This window comes from Dermacentor variabilis, chromosome 4, assembly GCF_050947875.1.
Source record: "Dermacentor variabilis isolate Ectoservices chromosome 4, ASM5094787v1, whole genome shotgun sequence".
Classification (NCBI taxonomy): domain Eukaryota; kingdom Metazoa; phylum Arthropoda; class Arachnida; order Ixodida; family Ixodidae; genus Dermacentor; species Dermacentor variabilis.
The window spans coordinates 464,337-481,091 of NC_134571.1; the positions used below are offsets into that span (position 1 = coordinate 464,337).

At 45.2% G+C, this 16,755-nt stretch overlaps 1 protein-coding gene across 5 annotated transcripts in view; it reads right to left on the minus strand.

Moving 5' to 3' along the window:
• The window catches only part of tweek (transmembrane protein KIAA1109 homolog tweek), a 703,556-nt gene that overhangs the window by 99,833 nt on the left and 586,968 nt on the right, over positions 1 to 16,755 (minus strand). For all 5 annotated transcript variants that reach the window (XM_075687924.1, XM_075687922.1, XM_075687923.1 and 2 more), the window contains 2 exons: positions 6,168 to 6,267; positions 1,474 to 1,814 (listed from right to left, as the gene is read on the minus strand). In XM_075687924.1, the coding sequence (XP_075544039.1) occupies positions 1,474 to 1,814; positions 6,168 to 6,267 (441 nt within the window). The remainder of the gene's footprint in view (positions 1 to 1,473; positions 1,815 to 6,167; positions 6,268 to 16,755) is intronic.

Here is a 16,755-nt window from a genome sequence, read left to right on the forward strand (position 1 = left end):
GAGATGGGCGAAAACAAGATATCTGGGGACGCGCGAGAGTCGCGCATTCCCACAATATGCAATGGCCACATGCATATACCATTCACAATACAGATGGCGCGATGTGCCCGAGTTCGAAAGGATGTCCCCAAAGCTTGCCTTGCCTGGCACTTCGTGGAGCAGTGGATGAGGAGGACGTTGAGGTACTCTAGAGTTCGGGATGGAGGAGAGCTGGGCCATGCAAGTGCGCTCGCCTGAGCCTTGGGCATGTGGGTACATCTGAGTACGCATGTGCGCTGTCATCCTTGAGCATGCACAGACACAAAAGCGGCGCGATGGCCTTGATGTAGCCCTGGCACTATACACAGTATCTCGTAGTTCGTAACGGCAATATGCCGTTGCATGGCCGCATCTCAAGGAAGGAGTCGACGCTGAAAAAAGAAAATGCAACGGCTCCGAGGCCGCGCTTGTTTAACAGGGCAGTGAGAGTGCCGACGGAAGCAAAGCTCGTCTCGCCAAAGGACGCGCCCGCCATACCATGAAAACGGCCGAAACCCGCGAGGCCGGTCTCGCCCAAATTTGTTAATCGTATCGTGTTTGCATAATCAACATTCAATCATCAATTAATTTCAACCCCCATGTGCATCGACCTCGTCTTATTTAGCGTCAACACTTGGTAGATGGTTTCTCTCTTTTTTCTGCTCTGCATTTCTTTCTGTGGAATGGCGCTTGCAGTGGTGGAATTTCACATTCTGCATTGGGTGGTTTATCAAATTCATGTGTCATGGTGAGTGACATTGCAGGGAGTGCATCTTACACAGAGGCATTTGTGATGTGACCTTGCCTCTCTGGCTGGGAATGGGGCTCCATCGAGAGGGAGGGCACATGGCATTCAGTTTGAAATTACAGCTGTTTTTGCAGCGTGCAGCAGTGTAATACTTAGCACACAGGATTGTCGGCCCATGATGTATCTGCTGCGCTTGTCTGTCTAAAATGCCCCAACCTGCTGGGGGACTATTTAAATAAACAGACCCTCTATGAAACCAAGACCATTGCACAGCAACAACTCCTTCATCACTAACATTGGGCTGACGCCAAGTACTAGCTATACAGGAGTCAATAAAGTCCTATTAGTACAAGCAGCCTTGGAGTGGTGTAGTAGTCACAGCAGCCTCTTGTTTTATCTCAGCCCATCTCCTCCTCTCAAGCTATGGGGTCACCATGCATGTGTTGTGACACTGTCTGACTGCAACTGCAGTGGCTACTACTCATCCCCACTTCTATGGCTTCACCAGGTACCAACTGCACTAAATCTAGGAGGTCTAGATAAAAGACATTATATGCAGGATGTGCAGAAACACCTCAAGAGGCACTGCTGGCATTTACGAATTATAGCATTTGTCGGGCCCACTCAAAACTGGTCTTTGATGCTCCCCTACCAAAGGAATGTTTCAAGTTGTTTTGCTTAAGGGTCAGTGAATGGCGAAGACACACCTTGACAAACTCCACTTGCAGTGACAATGAGTCCTTGCGCTCTGTGACAGCCAGTGGGGAAGCGTCAGCTGTGGCAGCCATCTTTTTGGCTCCACCATATGGGTGGAAAATGTAGAGGGAGAAGTCGGCCAGGCAACCCGTGGCTGACAGGCCACCCACTGGCCCCTCATCGGCCCGTTTGGACGAGAAGGCCAGGTCAACCGAGGGAAGCCGCAACAGGCATTCTACTCGCGACACAGGCAAGCAGCTGAAGCGCAAGATGGATGGCTGCATGCGGAAGTAGACAATGACGTCCACCGGAAAAGAGCCATACTGGCTCTCTTCTAGTACCAGGCCTCCATCTGCGAGAACAAGGCACGCAACACTGCAAGGGCAGCAAAAGGGCTCAAGAATTAAATGCTTTTTGTTTCTGCCTCTGGTACAATCTATGCATCATCTCTGGTATGAAACCTGAATTACTGCTTCATTTGGACCAGAGTGTGGCAACCATGGAGCACTGCGATTGTGTCACACAATAACTGTGCTTGTGTAGGAACAGAAGGCCTGTCCACTACACTAGCATACAACTGAAACACTGCAACTGATACCTGCTTTGCTTTGTTTTATACATTGCCCATGGTGCTACATCTATACAGTATGGCAGGTGCAGCAAGCATTGGTTTCGTTCTGATTCATAGTAAGGTGCTCAGTGTAAAGAAAGAGCACGAGACTGATGGCAACAGTGTTGATTGCAACCCATGTAGCATCATATGCATACTAAATTACATTCTGATGTGTAATAAATGAGAAGAAAGGGGGGTTAACCACCTTTCGTGAAATGCGACGGCTGTGGGATCATTCCCCAGCTGCGGCAAGTTGTTTTACCATCCACTTTCATTTTAATTTTTTTATCGTTTCTTTATTTCATTTATTAAGCACATGTAATTTCCCCTATATTGTCCTTGGTGTCAGTGTTTGTTGGCTTTTTATGATTTTGATGTGCAAGTACACTTTGGGCCAGATTACCACTGACAATGAAGTTATCAGAACCTACAGGCACACAGTAGCGAAAACCATGCTTATTATTTTCATTTTGATATGTCAATAAATACTGCTGGATGCCTATTTGAAACATCCAATGCACTGCGGCATTAAGAAAAAGAGCCCAGTGTACATCAGTAATGACAAAAGGAAAAGCAATAATTATGTGCTAATGCAATAAGTGAAAGCAATAGCAATAATGAGGAACATTATGCATTTTGCAAAGACAGCAGCGTGAAATAACCTAGGCAGAAGGAGCAGCCACTGAAGTGCCCCCCACCCCCAAGTGCAAGTGAGGAAACTAATAAAGGTAGTTTTGTGGGATTCAGACACAAGGAGTTACAGGCACATAGCGCAATAATATGTGACATTACATATATGCACCTTCATTGCAGAATATAAGTTTAGTGGCATGCCCTCAAGTATTCTAGAAAAAAATCACCAAGTATGTCGCCGATTCCCCTCGGCTGATGGTTTAAATCTGGTGATGTTCCGTTGTCTTGTGTAAAAATGAATTTAAAATAGTTATTGAACTGATTTGCTCTTTGGAAAGCATCCTTAGGTGGCAAATTGTTTTGCTTATGCATGTTCGCGTTAAAATATCTCCAAAATTTTTGAGGAGCCGTCTTGATGAAGTTGCTGAGTGTGATGTCTTTGTATGTATGCTTTGCTTGTTTTATCGCTGCTCTCAACACATGTGCCAATTTGCTAATTTTCTCAGAGTAGCAGGGATTTGATGTCTTATTCTTAAGTTTCCTCAGCCTTGACATTTTACATTTCATATGTATTATATTCCTTGTGATCCAAGGGTTTCTTTTGCGCACTTTCTTTTTTTTTTTTCATGGGTACAAACTTTGATAAACATTGCTGTACAATGGTCTTAAATTTCGCCCATAATTCATCTACTGTCACAGAATTATCATGGAAAAGACAAGAAAAATTGGGGTAGTGATAATCAAAAAGGTCAAGAATGCTGACATCATCTGCGTTTTTCCAATCATATATTCGTGTGATCAATTTTTCTGAGCATGCTGACGACAACAGTGATAGACAGCATTTGGTTGCCTTGTGGTCCGAAATTCCGTCAATAATTTCCCATGATATGTTCTCTACAGGAATGTTTTCACTCACAAAAGTTAGATCAAGAATTGTGCTGCTCGACGAAGTGACATGTATAGGTTGCTGAATGATTTGCTTTAAACCACTATTGAAGGCCATATCAAGTATCGCCTCAGTGCCGTCCTTATCGACAACACCAGCATTGTACGAATCCCATTTTATACCTGGTAGATTGTAATCCCCCGTAAGGACAACCTTTTTGTCCCCTTGAAGGTGATGCTGCATGTAATCAGACAATATATGTAATGGCTCCGGGCCAGAATTCGGTGCTCTGTACATTGTACCAACATAAAGGGAATATACGCCGATCGTGATCCTACAAAACAGTGCTTCTGCACTGGTAATGTTAGGTAGGGGTGTGGTCTTAATGTCGTCTTTTGCTAAAATCGCAACGCCACCGCCATGTGTACATCTATCCTGACAGCATTTAGCTGTGATAGCAAGACAACAAGTAGGGGAAAGAAAAATAGGGGATAAAAAATAGGGGAGACAAAAGTGAAAAGGATTTACATGTGCAAGAAGGCATGCATAGTGAATGTTGTGAGCCTAGCTTTCCCAGAAAACAGGAACTAAGATATATGGTTTGGACATTTGAAGAACAAGTAACAAAAAATGAGCAAAAGAAAAAAAAACAGCCAAAAATAAACTGAGCTGTATCCATAACACATGTTTGGTTAAAAGTAAAATTGGGAAATGAAAGCAAAGACTATGTTTGCACACACATTGAAAGCTCAGGGTGAGAGAAAAGAGCTTTACCAAATAATAAATTACTATTTAGCAATAAAATTCAACTAGGTGTGATAATACATTAGAAACAAATAACTTCTTAGAAAATGAATGATTAAGTTGGAACCACAGAAAGTCAAGCTCCCCTTTTTTTTTCTCTTAATGGTAATTAGAATATCGGCTTTAATCATTTTCTCTCTGATCCACATTTCTCTCTTTCTGTCTCTTAACGTTACGCCTAACATTCTTCGTTCCAGCACTCTTTATGCGGTCCTTAACTTATTCTTTAGCATCTTTGTGAGCCTCCCAGTTGAAGTCCCTCTTCAATGAACCTATCACCAACTTGGGTCACTGAGTATGTGCCACTGATTGTGCGGCAAGCGAGTGACCAATTCTCAGTGTTTGCAGACATCGGCACGCTACGTTTCTCCTCTCAGAGGCCATGCTTGGACTTCTTGGCAGTGCCACTAGATGGTGCAACATGCTCAGAAAGTAGTGCGAAAGAGGAGCTCGATTGCTGCATGACACGTTTCTCACCGCCCGCATGTACCAGTGTAACATGCATTTCAGAGGAAACAAGCAGATCTCACAGCAGCGGCACTAGATGGTGCTGGTTGTTTTTAGCGAAGCGTGAAAGAGGAATCCTGTTGCAGTACATGCCTCATACACAATTCGTTTTGACGGTGCCAATACATTGTGTCGCTAAGTTAATTGAATACTGAATGCATTACCTTTGACAGTCATCATGAGATGGGTTCTACTGCATTTCTGCGACATCCAGAAGGAGACAGAAGAACCCAATTTCCTGTCTTCTTCAATGTTTGTGGAAATGAAAGTTTGGATGGCCCTGGACATTATGCCAGAACAAGTGTGACATCACTAGCGATCACTCGTCAAGAGGAACAATGCAAGGACTGCCGCTTAGAAGACAACAGCCATCACTGCTTTTGCTGGTTGGCCATTACCTATGTTAATAGGTACTTGCTATTTCTGCCAAGCCCTTGCTGCTGGTATTGTGCTATTATGGTGGATGGGTGGTCAATGTTGCTACTATTGATATCCAATCATAGGTAAATCATAGGTCATAGGGCATAGGTCAGGGCTCAAACTCAGTAGAAAGTGATCAGAAAAAACTGGGCCCTAAGACCACGAAATTGTTGCAAATGATTCTCGAAATCGGACCGCATTTAACTGCCAGCTACATCCCATCAAGAACGAAACTGCTGTAGAGAGAGTTAAAACTGATAAGTTGCAGGATGTTATTTTGCTTGATTGCACTACTGTGCACTACCTGTGATTATAAAAACTTAGATATTTGTGGTACAGGGTGAAAATCTCTTGAAATAGTGACTTGTATCGTAGGCAGTTACTCTACCTGGATTACATGGAATGTGGAAGCGTTTATTTCGGTAAAACCAGAAGCATGTACTGGAAGCGTCTTGTGCCCATATACTAGAAGTTTTGCATTGTAACGCACTGGCTGCAACGTCTTTGCCGTGTTTGCAAGGCTGTTGTCACAACCTACGATGCAACGCTTAAGCGCTATCATTGCAGAGCCAGACATTTATGCATAAAAAGTGAGGAAACAGGACAAGATGCACTGCTCTCAGACGTTCCTAATAGGGCAAGCGTAACAGTAGCTTGTACAGATGTGCCATGAAATCGAACCATATGAAATGTTTAATGCTTGTAAAAAATGCAACAGGGGCTAGTAACTGGCCACTAACAGGCAACAAAACCTGGCATTCAAAACGTGGACAAACTTGCACAGCACTATATGGGGCCACAAATGAGCCAGGCAACGCTAAAATGCACAATTTAGTCCTTACCAACTGATGCCACAGGTGATGCTTTTGCAGCCTGCTGCATGGGTATGGCTTCAAGTGCTTGTTCCAGGAAGTCCAGGATGTGTGGGCTTATCACTGTTTCCTGAACAACATAAAGTTACATTATATATTTCCTGCGAAGAAAAGGTGGAATTCTTAACAGCAGTAACAGGCTATACAAGTATAATGCGATTATTGCTTGGTGCACATAAATGCCTCTATACCTTCATTGCACAACATGTCAGTTCCCTCATAACGAAGTGAGTTTCCTGCATAACAAATACTGTTACAATAAAATTTCTGGAACAAAGAGGTTTTCTTTATTCCTGCCAATTTTCCATAATACTTCTTACATCTAACTTACCACCACACTTAAGTACCTGGCAGATGCATTTTGGCACCAACAATGTTTTCATGGAGCAAGCCTGCACACTCCCACCCCTGAAAGGGTACTGAAGAGCTACTCTTGTGAGTTATGATGTTAAAGAAATGTTGGTTACCGAATAAAACAAAAGCATCCACTGCCCTGGAACTACCCCCAAAATAGTGTTGACAGGGGCCAAGCAACTGCCCATCACTAGAGCTGGTGCTATTGCCATTGTTGTCAGAAGATGGCGAGAGACCAAGCTCTTAATGTGAAGCATTCATGTCTCTCTCAACCAAGCTTTGTTATGTATCTGGCCATTTTTGCAGGCCGATACTAAAGATAGTGCAGTATAAAAAAGAAGCCAGTAAAAAGAAAGAAACCACAGTTTGGGTAGTTGTCCTACATGGCTTGTGCCCATATTAAATTAAAGGCTTTGTGCCCAATGAGAAAGCGGTTAGAACTGCACAATTAACCATGACAGCATTAATTGCACCCCTTGAAAAGCTGCCTTCCATTAAAGGGCCATGAGGCCTTGCTTTGAGGTTTGAAGTCACACTTGCAAAAGTGCAAGAGTGCACTCTAGTGCTGTTCCGCTTTGCTCAGGTTACTCCCACAGTACATATTCTGTTAGCTCCGATTTATGTGTCTATGAATTTCTAAGGATGTACATACATCCTTAGCACATACATCCAGTGGCACATACAGGATGTCCCAACAAATTAGCTGGGACACCCTGTGTGTGTGTGTGTGTGTGCGTGCGTGTGTGTAACATTCAAAAAAGAAAAAAAGCCGAACGTTACGGCACATATTCTTACTGACGTTTCGGCTGGAGGACTGGCCTTCGTTACCCCGACGAAGGACCCGGCCGAAACGTAAGTAATAATATATGCCATAACGTTCGTCATTTTTCTTCTTTGAATGTTATACCTTTGGGTCTGACGCAAAACCCTTCGTCTTTAGTGCATTTACATATATATATATATATATATATATATATATATATATATATATATATATATATATATATATATATATATATATATATATATATATATATATATATATATATATATATATATAGGGTGTCCCAGCTAATTTTAGCCAGAGTTTAAAAACATGCAAATGCCGTGTAGATGTACAGAACCAAGATAATGTTGTTTGCTGTCGCTTGGAGATACTCAAATTATTTTTTTTAATTCTGCCTCATTAAATAATTGGTCTTAATTAATTAATCAACTTCTCAAATATTATAATCAGATGAAAAGTGTCAATGAGAAAATTGTAGAGCGACATGAAAAACTCCCAATACAGCTTTCCGTTGCTCAATGTGTGCTACATAATAGTGTTTTTCCAAGAGTGAAAGAAGCCTGGGAATACACGCAAAGTGCCTTGAGCGGCCAGTGGCATAGCAATTTTGCATGCATTTGCGGGCTTCTTTTAGCTCAGAAAAGCACTTTTATGTAGCACGTGTTGAGCAACAGAAAGCCTTATCGGGAGTTTTTCATGTCACTCAACAATTTTGTCATTGACACTTTTCAACTAATTATAATATTTGAGAAGTTGATTAATTAAGACTAGTTATCTAATTAGGTGGAATTAAAAAGTAACTTTAGTATCTCCAAGCGACGGCAAACAACATTACGTTTGTTCTGTCCAGCTATGTGGCATTTGCATATTTTTAAACTCTGGTTAAAATTAGTTGGGCCACCCTGTATGTTGCAATAGAGAGAAGCAGACAAAAGGTTATTGCGTAGAATGCCTGGTTTACTTTTTCCTCTCTCTCCTTGTGCCTGCAATCCGAGCACCCAAGCCAACGTGGGGGTCTTTGTCTTCGTGAGAATCATTACACATGCTGTGGCACCATGCTGTGACTTGCCACGCTGCCAAAGATGGTTCTGGTGGTTGTGCGGATGCATCGGTGGTTAAAACCATAGTCGACAAGACTGGGAAATAGAATTTGTCGTCATTGAGCTGTTCAGTGCATGTGCAACCAGCTTCTCTGGTGGGTGGCACTGAGTGCTGCACTATGGTTGCTGGCCTCGAAGATGATTAGCCCGTCGCTGTTGGGAAAAGGCGGCAGGAAATCCTTGATGCATAACCGCTGTTCGTAGCACTAAACATGGTTTGTTGCATTGATCACAGTCAGTCTCAATGAATCGGGCTTGTCTATGACGTGTCTTCTTCAATGAGGAGGTAAGCATCCAGGCTAAAATGCAACACAACTTACATATGCTGTTGCAGAGTTGCTGCTGACCGAACAACGCTCTCAAGGTGCTCGAACTGGTAGATCTTGATAAAACATTGCATGCTGCCATGCCGTCCTGGCCAGTGTTCACACCATCTGCAGGAGATGACTGGCCCTTTATCTGTACTGCAAAAGTGGATGATGGAAAGATCTGGGCCGCATGGGCAGGTCTCAATTGACGATAACCTCGGACCTGCGCAAATCTTCAGCAATGGTGATCACACCCTTGTTGGTCCCCCTGGCTCTCTTCAGCAAGATGTTGCTAGGCGAGGCATGAACGTCTCTGCATTTGGCCAATGACTGCTGCGAAGTCCGGAGGTGTAGGTCTGATGGGTCCAAAAGTATCTCATTCTTAGGGTCTATGGACATGTTGGTGTGGTCCTGAGTTGTTAGCACTCAATTACAGGAGCTTGATGACCTGTTGCGTGCAGTTGAGCTGTTCAAGGATGAGGGCGTGATACTAGGTTATGGTCGGTACGAAGATGTGACCTTGGAAGAAGTTGACAGGCCCGGCACGTCCACGAGGAGAGATGGCCAATGGTTGAAACTTAGAACTTTAGTTTTGGTGGCCGTCGCTCTAGGCTGAACATAATAGCTTTCAAAAATCCTGAGCACGGAAGCCACTTGGCGGTAGGTCACAGCAGAAGCGGTAGTCTGCTGAGTGTTACCCACAAGCTCGGATGGAGCCTATGGCATCACCCAAAGAGCCGGCCCCTTCATGTGCCCAACTGATGGCGAGCTTGGAGGCCGCGTTGCCTAAAGCCCGTCAATCTCCCAAAGTAGCGCCATTCACTTCCCTCCTCCTCCGCTCGGCGCGGCCTCGACGGCAGCGGCGCCGGTGCTGGGCCTGCCGTAGCACACGACGGCTAACATGCTACGGGAGGAAATCCGCGGAAAAGCTTGTTTGAGCCCTGCGGAGCAGTTTTTTCAATAGAGATCTTGCTTCGTCAGTTGGTAACTGGCCTTAAAGATGTCGTGTTGCAATTGTGAAAGAAATAGAGAAAAGGACTATTATTCAAGGCGTATTTAAGGCGTAAAGTGCGCGCACGTTGACAGTTCATGTTGCTAAAACACGACGCAAGCCTGCGGTGTGCTCAAAGACGCGCGTAATTACCAAAGCGTCAGGTTTTGACAGCGTTAAAGTATGTGTACGTGGTTTTGTAGGTTCATTTACGTACCTGCAGGATACTTTTGTTCGTCCGGCGCGTGAGAGATTCTGACTGTCTGCTGGTTTCTTTTATATTTCTCTTTTAGCTCCCAAATAATATATGTCTGCGGTCAGCAATGCCTGGCAACAGGGCCGCTTTTTTCATTGCGGGGTGCTTTGGTAATCGTGACGATAGATTGTTTTTTTTTTACAAGTACTGCTCTAGGAGGGAACACGTAACGGCTAACGGAGGCCTCTGAAGAGCATGTGACATTACAATAAAGCAGGCGGCGCAGGGAGTCTTCGCATACAAATCTTATATCTCTTATACCTCTTATCTTATCTTATCTCCCTTGGCATGCACAGGTTTCAGCGAGCCCCATCCAGCCCTGGTTCTAGCTTTGGTGCTCCCGTTGCAGCTTTGGTGCCCTGGAGGCGCCGTCAATAGTACGAAATAATGACACGGTGTTACAACTAGTAAATAAAATATATTGAAGAAATACAATCGCGCCGAGGCGCCAACTTCTAAAGCAGCGCTAGCGCGCCTGCGCAAGAATTATGAAATGCCAACGAGGAATTTACCGGCCCGCGTACGACTTTACGATCAAAGTACACGTTAAACATCCCCTGGCGATCTAGATAAAGTTATCCGGAGCCATCCACTACGACCTCCATCATAGCTTTAGTCGCTTCGGGACGTTAAAAACGTTAATCACCACAAACCAAATCAGTACATGCGGGCATACATTCGAAGGTAAAAGACTGCATCCGCAAGTCATAGTGAGCCTTGCAAAAGCGTCGAGAATGTGCTAACTTCTGGTGGAGCTCAAAACACACCCAGAATAAAGTTGCTTCTATGTCACAGGCCAGCTGCAGATGCATGCACTTTCACCGCAAGATGAAACTACATGAAACAAAGAGAGCACATTCGAAAAAAAGTCTAACTTCAATGCGCTAAAAACCACGCAGAGCATGAACACATACACTTTTTTGAAGCAGAAGTTGTCAACTAGGCTCAAAAGAAGAGGTTGTGAGGAGCCGTGGCACTTACTTCACGAAGCCGTGCGTTTTTTGCCACTTCCTCGAAGTCAACCCGCCCGATCTTGTGAATCTACACTTTTCTTTTTGAGTTGCGCCCGCCGGATGGCAAAGCAAAAAAGCTTTTTGCCCTCGCTGTGTCTGTTGCGGCAACCGAAGACGCAGCAGCACAGCAGCACAGCATCGCAATTAAGTTCTCGGCCCTAACACATTCTATTATGCTAACACATTCTGTCAGTCCGCCTGCCGTACTTTTGTCACACAGGCCCAACAATGGAGGTCGGAGCGTGCTGGAAAGAAAAAATATACAAAAGCGCGGCGCCTGCTCCGCTCTGGAAAGAAAAAAAATATACAAAAGCGCGGCGCCTGCTTCCACGTGACACGGATTGGCCAGTGGTGGAGCGGAGGAGGCTGGGGAGACAGGAGGCGAGGAGGAGGAAGCACCAAGGTGAGCGAGGTGGCGGAAAGATCTAAGAATGGTGCTACTTTTGAAAAATTGAGGGGCTTTAGCGTTGCCAACTGCTGTGGATTGGAAGTGGTTTCAACCTCTGGTAATGAATGTGGGATGTCAGTTACTGACACAGAGTTAGAGAGCCACAGTGGCAAAAGCAGGCTTCACAGAGGTTCTGTGGGCGACTTCTCTGTCGGAGGGCTGCAGAGCAGGTCTGCTGCAGAATCAAAGCAATAACTCTTGGAGCACTGTGCACAGAATGGCACTGGTTGGACTCACCACAGGCACAAGGAAGCTGGCCAAAAGCAGCTATTAGAGCTGCACTCCATTCAGGCTTGGACCACTGCTTGATGCTTTCGTAGCTGTCCCATGCTTTCGCAGCAGTGCAAAGTCGTTTTGCTGCAACCAGCCATCTCTTTTGGTCTGCCCAAACATGACGGTCACCCAAGGCACTGACAGCGTGAACCCAAAGGACGGTGTTGTCTTGAAAGCCGCAAAACGCCAATATTTCCATGAAAGCCAGCTGCTGGAAGTCGCAGTGCCCCATTTCCGTCAGGCTGCCCAAGGAACCAGAGGCAGTGTCCACGGAGAGTGCAATCATTGTGCTCACCATGCTAGTTCTACCACCAAGGAAGGATGGACGGTATCCCTTCGTGGTTTGGAGGTCGAAGCAGTGCCTGGGAGGATATCCTCACCAAGGGAAGCACGGACGGTGTTCCCAGACAAGACGGGTTGCAGATTGAGAGGCCGAAGCACTGCCTCATTGTGAGGTCGAATTATGGCACAACCGCCTGATGTTACGAAGGTGTTTATCATCATCTGGAGTTGTTGTGTCAGCTTGGTAATGGCTTGGATGAGATCCACGGTAGAGTCCTGCCCTAGAGCTGCAGAGGAGGCTTGGATGCCGTCTCTGGACGGTGAGGTGGCAGCTAGTGACTGGTAGGCTAGCAGGCTTTGTAACTGAGGAAATGTGTATGGAGTTCTTTGGCAGGTCCTTACAATATATACATACTGTGGGCATTTCTTATGCACTTCTTCATCGTCTGCGCATGATTATCATCCCATCGGATTCTTCGTCATCATTGTTTGTGGGGACTCATCTTGAGATTGATCTGTGCCTGTAGTGTGATCGGTCCACCAACTCTTCAGGGTGTATTAAAGGTCGTGTTAAGTGCTACGTCACACGTCGTGGAGGTTGCTCCTCGGTCCCTTGTCCTCTGGTCGCCCGCTCTACCTCCTGGAGCTTCGCTCGGGTCGCCGTTTGTGCCAGCTGTACCCCCCGTGTGCTGCATGACGAGCATTCCGCATTCCGGCACTTCTACATCTACAGTCTCAGCTACACCTGCTGCACCATCTCCTTCTTTGATCATCAGTGGGCCCCAGAGTGATCCCCATCTGTTCGCTGGCCTTCGTGGTGAAGATGTGGAGGATTGGCTCAACAACTACAACCGGGTGAATTCTGCTAACCGTTGAGACGAGGAGCTGAAGTTATGCAACGTATCCTTCTATCTCAGGGGTGTAGCGAAGACTTGGTTTTTCAACCACGAGATCGACTTCACCAACTGGAGTACTTTCAATCAGCGGCTTCGACAAGTTTTTGGTACTCCGGCGGTTCGTTCCGCCCTTGTGAAGAAGACACTTGACACTCACAAGCAACAACTCGGCGAGTCCTATACCTCGTATATAAAGGATGTCCGGGCTTTTCGTCAATGCATCAACGCTTCTATGACAGAATCAGACAGCTTACGCCACATACTCAAAGGCATTGGGACTACAGCTTTCAATGCGTTTGCCATCATGGACCCGGCTACCGTTGCTGATATTGTATCTATGTGCCAGCACCTTGATGAAGTCGAATATGTCTGACTGCCGCCAGACATCCCTGAAACCGACCCACAGCCGATCCCTCTTTGCACGCAATGGTCCCCGCAATTATACAAGAAGAGCTGCAGTCTCTAGGCTTCTCAGCAGGTCCCATTACTTCCCACACCTCCAGTGCCATTTTGCATGACGTTGTAAAGGGGGAGTTGGCGTCCATGGCTGGTACTGCATATACGGACACTCTACCCCCTAGGCCTCCACCAACATATGCACAAGTAGCCGCAGTTAGCCCAGCCTACGTTGCGTCAATGCCTCCAAAACCGACACCGGCCCACTTGGCTTCGATGTCTACCAGCGTATTTCTTCAACCATACTATCCGCTATGGCATCCGACTCAACGTATCTACTACTAATGTGGATATCGTGGCCACATCATATGTTTTTGTCACAAGCGACAGCAAGACAAGCATCGTGGATTTGACACATACGAACAGGCCGACTTTTCTGATGGGGCCACTTTCCACTGCTGTCCTTATGCTCCACGTCCCGGCCGCTCCCGATCGCCCCCTGCAATGTCTGAGGTGGCTTCTAGCTGCCATCCTGCCAGACGCCACTCGCCGTCACCCTTTCATAGCTCTACGTCACCACTTCAACCAGCCTCTCAATTTGCCGACTGTCACTCAGAAAACTAAATTATGCAGCTTTTGGAGGAAAAGCTGCATTGCACGACAGGACAGAAATTCCTCCAATGCGTCCATGTAATATGCTATCTTTTTTAGTGGAAGGAGTACATGTGGAAGCATTAATAGACACTGGTGCTAGTTTGTCAATTATTCACCGTAATTTGTGGTCACGTCTCTGGAAAGTTACCATCCCCTATGATGGACCTACACAACTTGCTGCTCAAGGGCACACCATATGACCTTCCACCATGTGCACTGCTCATGTCTATGTTTATAGACTTCTGCATTAGGTGCAATTCGGAGTTGTAAACTTGTGTGCCCAACAGCTGATATTAGGATGGAATTTTCTTTCTACAGTGTCTGCTTTCATTGGCTGCCGGCAACGTGTGCTCCACATGACCAATACTGCCTATTCGTTTCATGCACATGACGCACCACTTCGTTTGCTCGCTTCAGACACGAAGCTACCTCCTTGCCTTCAGCCAAGTAGCTGAAAGCAAAACTCACGCATCAGAGGACTTACTAGCAGTGTCACACACTGCCGTATTCTAGCCGAATTGGTGTGGAATTATCAGTAAATTTCATTCTTAACTCAAAATTGTTTGTTATCTTCAGCGCTTTTGCCCGTGAATGCCGTGTGTGCTCAGAGTTTGTGCCCTGCTCCAATGGTCAGTCCCAAATGCCGGTGACTAATAAACGCCTTTACAAGTAGTGGAGGTTGCTTTGGCCTATAACGTCAACCCTGGTACTTCGATCCTGTATCCCACGCTCAACCATGCCTGAAGACATGATCCCAGCAAGCACATCTTCAGCCAGTCCTGTGCTCTGGTGTGCCTCGCCATAGGGACCCTGCCATTTTCAGTGGCGCAGACGAGATATGTAGACGTCGAGAACTGGCTGGCGACAGATGAAAGGGTAAGCACTCATAACAAATGGGACGATCCCGCCAAACTGAGCAACGTGCTCTTCTACCTCGCGGGTGTCACCAGTCTCTGGTACAAAAACCATGAGGCCGACTTTCCGACATGGTCCTCGTTCAAAACCTCTTTAGTTGGTTGGTTGGTTAGTTGGGGTTTAATGACGCAAAGGCTACTCAGGCTATGCTGTGCCAGTCACAAGACAATAGAAAACGCAATGTTAAAGCAGATAAACCTGTGTTACATTATAGTTGGTGTAAATAACCAGTTGTTTCTAAAAAGTAAAACAAGTTAGTAAATGACACTAGCGGGTCATCTCCCAGTCGTAGGGCAGGGTGTAAAGGTACATGTATATTAAAGAGATTGTGTAAAAGCATCCGTCCCTGTGTATTAATGTGTGGACATGTCATAAGGATGTGTATCACTGCAAGAGGTTCATGGCATTTTTTGCAAGTTGGCAGGCTCTCTTTTCGAAGGAGAAAATTGTGTGTCAGATGTGTGTGTCCAATCCGAAGTCGGCACAGGATAGCTTCACAGAACCGTTGCTGGTGATTGCACCCCTTACACTCGCCAATTACAGGTTTAGTAAGATGTAGCTTGGTGCTTATACAATGGTCCCATTCGTGTTGCAATTTTGACCTCAAGGCCTTCCAAGTCGCGTTGATGCTATCTTTACATATGAATGTGTTGTGTCCGTTATGTCTTTGTACGCTGCCACTGATGCACATCTATCCGCTGCTTCATTACCCAGTATACCAACATGGCTTGGTACCCAGCAAAAACCTAATTATCTGCCATATTTGTTTGTAGTTACCACGTTTAAGAAATCCTCTAACAGGGGTTCATATTCGGATTCCATGTGTAGAGCTTTCAGTGCGCTTAACGAATCGGTCTATATGACTGTGTTTTCATATTTTTCAGCGTTGATCATTTCAACCACAGTCCATATTGTATAAACTTCGGCTGTGTAGACAAGAGGCATGCTGTGGTAACTAACCTCTTTAGTGGCTGTGTTTAGTCGCCCTGCTGTACGCAAGCTGTGAACAGAATTGCGTTTGCGAAAACGTGCACAGCAGCCGGGTGAATCACTTACCAGCTACATTGAAGATGTACTGGACTTGTGTAAGAAAGTCAATGCGACGGTGTAGAAGTCTGACAAAAATCAGAAGTGTCTTAAAAAGGGATAGAGGACAACCCACTATATCATTCCAATCCTCCTCTACAATTATAACAGCTTTAGGAAATCTTTGCTTCAGCAAAACAAGATGTATGTTTTTGCATAGGAATTTCAAAGATGATTACAATTATTCGGTTAAGTCCATTAGTTTGTGACAACCAGTTTCGTTATAACGAGGCTAGACTGTGCTCTCATTCTGAAATCACCTTTACCAGGGTGTCTACCAAGTTGACATTTTCAAATTCCCTGAGTTTTCCAGGTTTTCCCTGAGTGCCATTGCAAATTTCCTGGAGTGATGCAGAACTATGTTTTATGTCAAGACGGACTGAAACCATATCGCCTGATGCTGTCACTCTCTAGTAAGCACATGAAAACAATAAAAACGTGACTTAACCCAATTTGAATACTAAGGAGCAGTGTTTATGTTATTCAAAAGGAGAATAGAAGACATGGGTTAGTAAATGCACAGCAAATAAAGTGTCTTCGAAAAAAAATTGCAAATGTGGTTGGACATTATCCAATACGAATAAAAAGGAGATGCATATAGAAGCAAATATTTTCGAATATGAGCTATTTCTATCAACTGATAGCAACCTCAGTGGGATGAGGCCCGAACTCTGTCACAATTGAGATTCTAGCTCTCAACAGCTCGTAAACCTCAACTGTCCTGACATACTCTCAACCCGTGCACGACGCCCGAGTGTTGTGTTTCACTGCTTTAAAGAGTTTATTTTGGTTTAGATGA